This window comes from Triticum urartu, chromosome 4A, assembly GCF_056163025.1.
Source record: "Triticum urartu cultivar PI428250 chromosome 4A, HENAU_Tu73, whole genome shotgun sequence".
Taxonomy (NCBI): domain Eukaryota; kingdom Viridiplantae; phylum Streptophyta; class Magnoliopsida; order Poales; family Poaceae; genus Triticum; species Triticum urartu.
In genome coordinates this window covers 66,623,435-66,632,500 of record NC_141876.1, presented here as the reverse complement: position 1 = coordinate 66,632,500, position 9,066 = coordinate 66,623,435, and the positions used below count along the sequence as shown (strand labels likewise).

Genomic DNA, 9,066 nt, shown 5'->3' with positions numbered 1-9,066 from the left:
TGTCTCTTCGACCATTTGCTCAAGAGATGACAAGTGCACATTTACAATGTAATTATAAAACAGATAGCCTCCTATTATGCCAAGAGGAGCCATGCGTACATCCTCGTTTTTACTGAAAGGCAGTTGACCATTGCAAAAGCGGTACAATAGCTTTGTAGGCATAGGAAGCTTGAAACCAAGATCATCTTCTGCTGATCTTATCTGAGCTTCAGAAACACCTTTACTCAAAGTTCTGAGTGCTTCAGGAAAGTTTTCAGAAATCCATCCTTTTAATGAGCTCCAAAAAAGTTTCACTCTCTTTACCAGGGGTAATGGATACATACCAAAAGACTCTGACCAAACTTTATATGCATCCTGAAAATTTGGTTACAGTTTGTTATCATGGATAAAACCAATTAATTTGAAGCGAAGAAGATATGCAGTCAATCGCCAAAATCAGATGAAGTAACATCGTAAATAATAATTCCACCAAAAAGAATATTTACAAACAATGAACGAATTTGGACGTCTATAAGTGAACAACAGCGAGCACAATCAATAACAGAACTGTTCTCTAGAAAAAAAATGACTAACAGAATAAGGAGTGTTGTACTACATATAATTCATGTTCCCCTAACTCTTAGTTTTTGCAGCTGGTAGGAAGTAGACCAAATAGGGTGCAATTTGTCAACATTAGAGAATAGCTCAAAAGGTCATAATTGTATTTCACAGCCAAAGGGCAGATATAGAGCAAATGACTAGCAACACACTCCAGACCCTGGACTGTAATAGATTGACATTGACAGCAAACCTTTTGAAAAGTTTCTTTCCAAAACCAAATTATCGATGCTAATAAAGTAATAATGACTGGGTTCATGGTGATGATACTAACTGTGCTATAGCTCCAGCAACATAAATTAGTTTTGAAGATTTTACAACAAGGAAAAGCCAAAAGGATGTCACAGTTCCGCTAAAACATACTCCCTCCGTCCGGAAATACTTGTCCTAAAAATGGTTGAAAATGGATGTATCTATAACTAAAATAAGTCTAGATACAACCATTTCTAGGACAAGTATTTACGGACGGAGGGAGTAGATTAGTAGTTGGTGCTTTAAAACTTGTTTTTTAAAATATGCAATTCTATAAAATATTGCACTACCAGTATGAATAATAAAATAGTGTTCAAGTTTTCATAGTTGATTTTCTTTTACACGAGGCCTAATCTCAGATATCCCAACGGGACTCTCGTTTCTCACATATGGCCGTGAAGGCCAGCAGGAAGTGGATGCAATTTGAAGTAACATCATAACAACCAAAGACGACATGTAAAAGTTGAAAGTTTAGGTTTCAGACAATTCACTATTGGGATCATTCAATGGCATCGTATTCCTTGGTGGAGCAACCTATTAAATAGGCACTACTCATATATTATCATAGAAAAAAATACCAGCATTTTTCTTCAGTGGCGCGTAAAACTTTACATGCTTACACGCAGAGGAAATGTTCTACCTGAGAAATGCAGTCCATGAGCAGAACTGTACAAGTCTCTGATAGTAATACCACAAATTAAACATCAATAATCAATCTCCATCCCCTTTTGGACAAGTTAAACCGAAAAATAATGACAGCAAGCTAACGCGACAAAAGATACACTGAAAAGAAAAGAGAAAATCATGGTGGGGAGTCATTACAGATCAAACTCTTTTGACAGACATTAGGACAATGAAATGTTAACTTCATTCACATAAGGACAAGGATATTAGAAGAAAATAGATATATAAGTGAGAAGTACTACCAATTTTAGAAAAAATGGTGTTGTTTATTTTATTCCTCTTATGTTTCTATTTTTCTTTACCTTGTAGTTAGTCAGGGTCCTATCTTCTCTAAGCCGCTTTTCCTACCTATGTAAACAGTGAGATGATATAAACTAGTTCTACAGACACACCTTACTCTACTTTCGACACACCTAAGACTAGCCACAGTGGGAGTAACTTCAGCAGTAACTTCAAGTCCAACTCAGCAAATTTGTCTATGTGGCAATGAGTTAATGAAGAGAGAGGTAGTTCTAGTAACTTAGCTAGTTACTGTAACATCACATGTCTCAATGCAATATGAGCCTATAACCTAATAAATGGAGCTTTGCATGACACCACACCTATGTTACTACCCACTATGAAGGTAGTAACATAGTCTAGGGATATGTGTGTGTTACTAGTGTATGTTACTCTCCATTGTGGCTAGTCTAACCTTAATGGTCTACAAAATCATAGGTAATTGCTTGGTACTATGTGTTTCTGATTTACCATCTGTTTGGTCATGGTCATAACTCATAACTAATGGGCTAAGATCAGGAAATTCAGGAATGAGGCATTGATTAAAATACAAACACCAAGAAGGACTGAGCAGGGGTAAAGGCCCCCACTTTAATCCTAATTTGCAAATCCGTAAGTTATTTTACGTTTGCAATGAAAACACGGTAGTTCTTTCAATTCACAGTAGGACCCCTCACTCAAACCTTCTGCTAGGTCCGGCATTTCCAAGCTGACAACACGCACCAAAGAATTCACAACAGTAGCAATACAAGTAACAAAATCATCCAAAGTTCCACACGCCAGGAACCCCATCACGAAGCGGCAGATTGTATATCGACTGCTTCTTAATTCTTGTGTTTGGGCAAGGGTTAGTTAGGGGAAAGGAACGAGGGGATCAAGCCAGCACCAGACCTTGAAGGAGGGGAGCGGGCGGTCCTCGGGGTCGAGGGGCGCGTCGAGGCCGAGGTCTCGGGCGCAGAAGTTGCGCCAGACGGCGTCCTCGGCGACGGCAGCGCGCAGGTGCGTGCTGGCGCAGGCGAGCACAGCCGCAGGGCGCGCGCCGGCCTTGGCGATGATGGTGTCGAGGGCGAGGCCCTCCATGCTCTCCAAGCCCGCCGGCGCCGCGGGCCCCGTCGGCGGCGAAGCCATCCGCGTGGCGCGGTGGGATTTTGGCGGTGTCAGACTAGGGGGGCGGTGGAGGGGGAGGGAGCGAGACACGGAGATGCTGACTGCTGAACGAGGAGAGAAATAAAGTGGTGAAAGCAGTAGGTTGTTATTGGGGCAATGGGCTTTGGATATTATATCTTAAAAAAAATGAGTTTTGAATGTACTCCCTCCGTTCCCAAATACTTGTCTTTCTACGCATTTCAAATGGACACAACATACGGATGTATGTAGACATATTTTAGACTATAGATTCACTCATTTTGCTTCGTATGTAGTCACTTGTTGAAATCTCTAAAAAGACAAATATTTAGAAACCGAGGGAGTATGAAATTGCGGCAAAATGATACTCTCTCCATCCCATAATATAAGAACGTTTTTAGACAGCAGAAGTACTTATAAAGTTTATCTAATTTCCTAGTAAGTTTTTTAACACAAATTTCCTAATAAGTACTCCCTCGGTAAATTAATATAAGAGCGTTTAGATCACTACTATCTAAACGCTCTTATATTAATTTACAGAGGGAGTAATTGCTACTACAAAGTTTACTACTCCATTCGTTTCTAAATATTTGTCTTTTTAGAGATTTCAAACGAACTACCACATACGGATGTATATAGATATATTTTAGAGTGTAGATTCACTCATTTTGCTTCATACATAGTCACTTGTTAAAATCTCTAGAAAGACAAATATTTAGAAAAAGAGAGTATATAAATGGGAATAGTATGCATCGTCTTTATAAATTCTATAAATTCAAATGTAAATGTAGCCTATAAAGTATGTATGACGGGCAACCTTTTTCATACTTTTTTTAAGAGGAACCTTTCCATATTGAATGTGCTCAATATCGTGTTCATGTATGTCATCATTGTATACATGCATATCTCACTTCACAAAACGGTGAAGCCATCCGTATTGGATATGCCTCGCTGCATCGTTCAAATTCAACACCTTCAAGAAGAAATTGTCGCTTATCAGCAAAAAAAATATTAGAAGAACAGGGAGGCCCCTCCCCGGTTCCATTTTATAGAATGAAACCACAAAGTCGTTCGGGATACATCGGCTCACTGAGAGGAGCAGTTCAGCGAAAGACTAGGTAAACGAAATTATTACATCAAGTTTTTGCGAAAACTAAGATGACGACTTTATCACACACACAGCGCATCACGCTTTAGATGCAGAGCAGTCCCTGGGAGGCTTTGCGCGACTTCAGCGGTGGCACAACCACAGCTTGTGGAGACCAAGCGGCCGTCAGAGTTGAGGTTGGACTTGACACCGTTGCGGCTTCACTATGCTTATTGGAAGGGGATGCAAAGCCTAGCGCGTCGTCCGTGATCTTCAGCTTGGTCCAAGGATCCACCAGAGGGGCTTCAGGGTGCCTCGGAATCAGCCACCGATCAACAGTGGCTGCCTCGGGTAGGTTGTGAGGTGCGTTGTGAAGGCCTCCAGCCTTTCCGCAGTCTCGCTCGAGGACAATACCGCCCAGCTCTTGATAGTCTTTAAGATCAACCTCAGCACCTGCTTAATCGACGTTCATAAGGTGTTATTGAAAATTATAGAGTTCCTATATTCCAGACATACCAAAGCACAGCAACATTAACAGTGTTGAGAACAGAATTCTATTAGCAATCCAGAATTTCGCCACTGATTCAAAATTAGTCCCAGTATCTACCCTAAAATGACTCGTGATCAATGGCCAAATTTGCCTAGGGACCACACATCTATAATACATAAATAGTTGATCCCCACTAAGTCTATTTCTCTCAACATGCAGCCCTCCACATCATCAAATGTGCCACGTCATCATCCACTAGAACTATTTTGTAGCACATGCATACCCCAATTTAATTGTTCCATCTCCGATAGTCCAACGTACATGCGTATTCTTTGTTCACATAGAATTACTTTTGAAAATAATAGCTTTCGATTTAGATCATTTCATGCATATAAAATGTATCCAAAATTAATCTTTAAAATCCCGCAGCAACGCGCGGGGATGAGAACATGTTTCAGCTTCAGAGCAGAAGGCACAGTCAAGTGGTTTGATAATCTGTCTTTTCCTAAGGTTATCTCTAGTCATCAGTTTGTTGTTAGCAAAAAGCCACAAGAAGACATGAATTTTAGGGGGTATTTTAAGTTTCCACACCGAAGGGATGAAAACTGGTTGAACCCCCCTGAAATTGATCACATGGTAGAGTGAGCTTGTAGAATAGACCCCTTTGTTTTCTAGCTACCAAATAAGGGCATCAATGTCGTTACTGAGGGTCAAACTACCAGCTATCTCGACCAACTGATATCATTGCTCCATAAGTCTATCATCAAAGTTTCTTCTAAAAGTGAGTTTTAGCTGAAGACCGTCCCACACCTTGCTAACACTTTTGGTTTGTTCATTGCAAATGGGAGTAGATAGGCCAGAATTGCACAGCTAGAGGAGAGGTACCCAACCAGGTATCCTCCCAGAATCTAACCTTGTCTCCTCACCCAATCTTCCATCTATAACCAAATTTCAGCGCTTGGGTTATGGTTTTTATCCCTTTCCAAAATCTAGAGGCACTGGGTGATAGGTTAGGTGCAAAGATATTTACCCTACCAAAGCCTCTCTTCTCAAGCAGATCCAGTAGAAAGTTAAGATATACTTTGTCAAAGGCTTTTTCATAGTCAAGCTTCAAGACCAAATCTTGTTTTTTTCCCAGAGTGGACTGAATGTACTACCTCATGAGCAGTGACCACACTCTCCAGGATATATCTGCCTTTGAGGAAGGCAGATTGGTTGCTAGCTATCAATCTCTGAAGGATCTTAGTCAGCCTATTAGTAAGAACCTTAGTAAAAATCTTAAAACTACAGTTGATTAAGCTGATGGGCCTAAACTTTTTCATGGAAGTAGCATCAGGTTCCTTAGGAATTAGAGTAAGCATAGCAAAGTTAAGTCTATGAATGTCTAGTTCTCCTTTATGGAAATCATTAAACATGTCTATCAAATCAACTTTTATCACCTCCCAAAATTGATGATAGAAGAAAAATGGAATCACATCTGGTCCAGGGGCACCATCAGGGTATGAGTCAAAGACTGCTTTCTTTACTTCTTCCTCAGTAAAGGGTGCTTCTAGGGCCTCATTCTCAGTCGATGTGACTAGCTCTTCTGCTGAGAAGAAGTCAGGTTTAAGTGTAAAGCCACTACTATTGTATTTTTAAACAGGTTTTTATAAAAGTCCCCAGCCACATTAAGCATATCCTTAATGTCATGGACAGGCCCGTCAGGTCCATCCAAGGAGTGACTGAGGGTTTTCCTCCTCCTCTGGTTAGCCATTGCATGAAAGTATGCAGTGTTTCTGTCTCCTTCTTTAATATTTCTATCCCTAGATCTTTGTTTGGCTTTTGTTTCTTCCTGAAGCCAAATTTTCTGAAGTTCAGTATGTATGAATTTCATTCTAGCAAATTCTTCTTCGGAAAGGTCAGAGGATTCAACTTCAACATCTAAGATGTCAAATTCCTCCAACAATATTTTTTATACCTTCTAAGATTAGCTTCCTCATTGGAATTCCAACCTTTGGCAACTCTTCTAAGACTTCTAATTTGAATCTGCCAGTTTTCCAAGCTAGAAGTACCCCTATTTGGCTCTGACCAAATTTTATGGATTAGATCAACAAAGTTAGCCCTAAGGAGCCACCATTTTTCCATTTTATAGCTACTTTTCCTAGGTTGGGCCTCTACCCCAGAGTCCCAGAGGAGGGGGTATGGTCACTGCCACATCTAGGAAGAGATCTACACGATGCCAAAGGATAGAGGGCATCCATGTCAGTATTGCAGAAGAGTCTATCAATAGTGGACATGATGAGGTCAACTTGATTGTTGGCCCAAGTGAATTTCCTGCTAGAGAGTTTAATCTCTAACAGCCCCCATATCTCAATCCATGCATTGAAGTTATCACTCCATCTATGATTGATAACTCCATTGCTCTTTTCTTTAGCATTCCTAACTAGATTGACCCCCCCCCAATCAGGGTAGGGATGTGGCTATCTACAAATAAAGTGTCAAGTTCAGAAATAAAAGCAGCTTTCCCTTCTTCATATGGGGAGCCATACACTGTAACGACCCTAATCAGATGACCAAGACTTTTGTGCCTCATTTCACAGCTAACAGAAACATATAAATGAGACCAAGAGACCACATCAAAAACATCTTGATCCACTCCCATCAGGATGCCTCCAGCAGTGCTTGTGGCTGGGAGGTGGTGCCAAGCAAAATCTCTATGACCAATTAATGATTTGAGGTAGGAGGGGGAAAAATCCTCCTTCTTAGTTTCCTGAAAACCTAAAATGGTAGCATGGGTTTTAGCTATGGTGTCTATAATGAGAGGCTTTCTGCCTGTAGCAGAAATGCCTCTTACATTCCAGAAGAGGGCATTCATTTTTTAATCTTTGTCCTGGGGTGCTTGCCCCGCCTATTCCTTCTTACCAGGGACCAGAGCCCTTCATTAGGGCTAGATGATGGATCGGAGATGAATAGATGATTAGTCAAATGATTATGCAGCTCAGCCTCATGACCTTGAGTCATGATTTGGGCTCTAGTTTCATCTATCACAGTGTGGGAGGAAAGGTTACTAGAGATAACATTTCCTAAGTCAACCTCCACACCAATGTTAGTGGGAACTGATAAAAAAGATGGGTTATTAAACATGTTAAAAGAAACTTGATTCTTATCATGTGCTTTCTAGACTTCCAAATTCTGGACCTCCTTGAGCTGTTGAGCTTTTTCCATGATGGTTATTTTGTCACCAGCAATTCTTGAGCTCATCCTAGTAGCTTGCATAGGGCCCCATTTCTTGTTGTCAACATAGTCTTCATGGCAGGAAAGTTGGCTTCATATTGCACTTCCAGAGATAGTTGTTCAGCTTCATCATAAACCTCCAAGTCTTCTATTTCTCCCTCAGGATCGATCTCATCTTCCCCAATTAGCTCCATCTCCCTCAGAAGGTTGAATCCAATAGAATCCCCCTGTTTTGAGTTGAGCAATTGCTCCAGGGCTTGAACCCTGGGTAGATACTGGGGCTCAGGCAGCTGGTTTTTGAGCATGGAGGTTGGGGTAGCCTCTTCATGGGAGTGTTGTTGCCCTGGAACTTGTGTCATGTGGGTTGAGTTTCCAGTCCCAGTGAGTGAGCCAGAGTCAGAGCCAATACTGGACCCCTGCCGTGATCTGCCATCATTAGAGGCACTGTCTTTAGACATTGTTTCTAAAGAGGCATTTGTATCCATTGAGGGATTGGTTGCTGCCATAACTTCATCACTATTTCTTGGTTCCACCTTAATTAGCAGTCTGTAAATTTTTTCTTTGATACCAAAGAGTGTCTCTGCAGGGATTTTTGTATGGTCCTTGCATGATATCTTCACCCTAACTATTTCATAGAAGGACTGCAAGTTGTATTGCCAGTCAACATCCAGTAGCACCCCAAGAGTGGAGGTGATTTGGTCAAGCATGGACCACTCACACCACTTGGGGTTCATCTTCCTAATTTTGATCCAGATCTCTTGCAGGTCATCCTCTGCCTCAACATTTCCTTACCAGACTTCTACACTGACAATTACATTGTCTTTCTTCAAGCCAAAGTAGTGATAGCCTGCCACATGAGCTACATCTATTTCTGGAGGAAATTTCACCAAGAAAGTCCAGTCATCCAGGGCATTGATGGGCCATGGCCAATTGGTCTTATAGATGTCTGCAAATTCCTTCGCTAATTCTTTCTTGGATACTTCCCCAGATTCAACAAGCACTATTCCAACATTCTTTAGACCACCATAGTACTGAGCATTCACATTAGGGACATCAATGTGGTAGAAGCCTAGTCCTTGTGTTGCACTCCCCACATATCTTGCAGTGAGATGAGATTTCTTCATGACAGGACAATCATCCACCATGTGGGTCACCATCTTGTAAATAAAACAACTCTTGGGTCTCTCGCACTTGTCTTTGTGGTGTCCCGGATCACCACAATTGTAACAGGTCACATGGGCATAGGACATCAAGCTAGTGGAGGTGTATGAGGTAGATTTCTGAACCTGGTCCTGTTTTTTGTGCTGAGGATTCTTACCCTGAGTTTTGCCTGAGCCCT

At 41.2% G+C, this 9,066-nt stretch overlaps 1 protein-coding gene across 1 annotated transcript in view; it reads right to left on the bottom strand.

The window, feature by feature from the left end:
- Window positions 1-3,056, bottom strand: part of SKIP16 (SKP1/ASK-interacting protein 16) — a 4,625-nt gene extending 1,569 nt beyond the window's left edge. Inside the window, exons 1-2 of the mRNA XM_048713746.2 lie at window positions 2,704-3,056; window positions 1-354 (exon numbers count right to left, since the gene is read on the bottom strand). The exon at window positions 1-354 is cut by the window's left edge and continues 357 nt beyond it. Coding sequence (XP_048569703.1) covers window positions 1-354; window positions 2,704-2,940 — 591 coding nt within the window. The 5' untranslated portion in view covers window positions 2,941-3,056. The remainder of the gene's footprint in view (window positions 355-2,703) is intronic.
- Window positions 3,057-9,066: the final 6,010 nt, after the last annotated feature.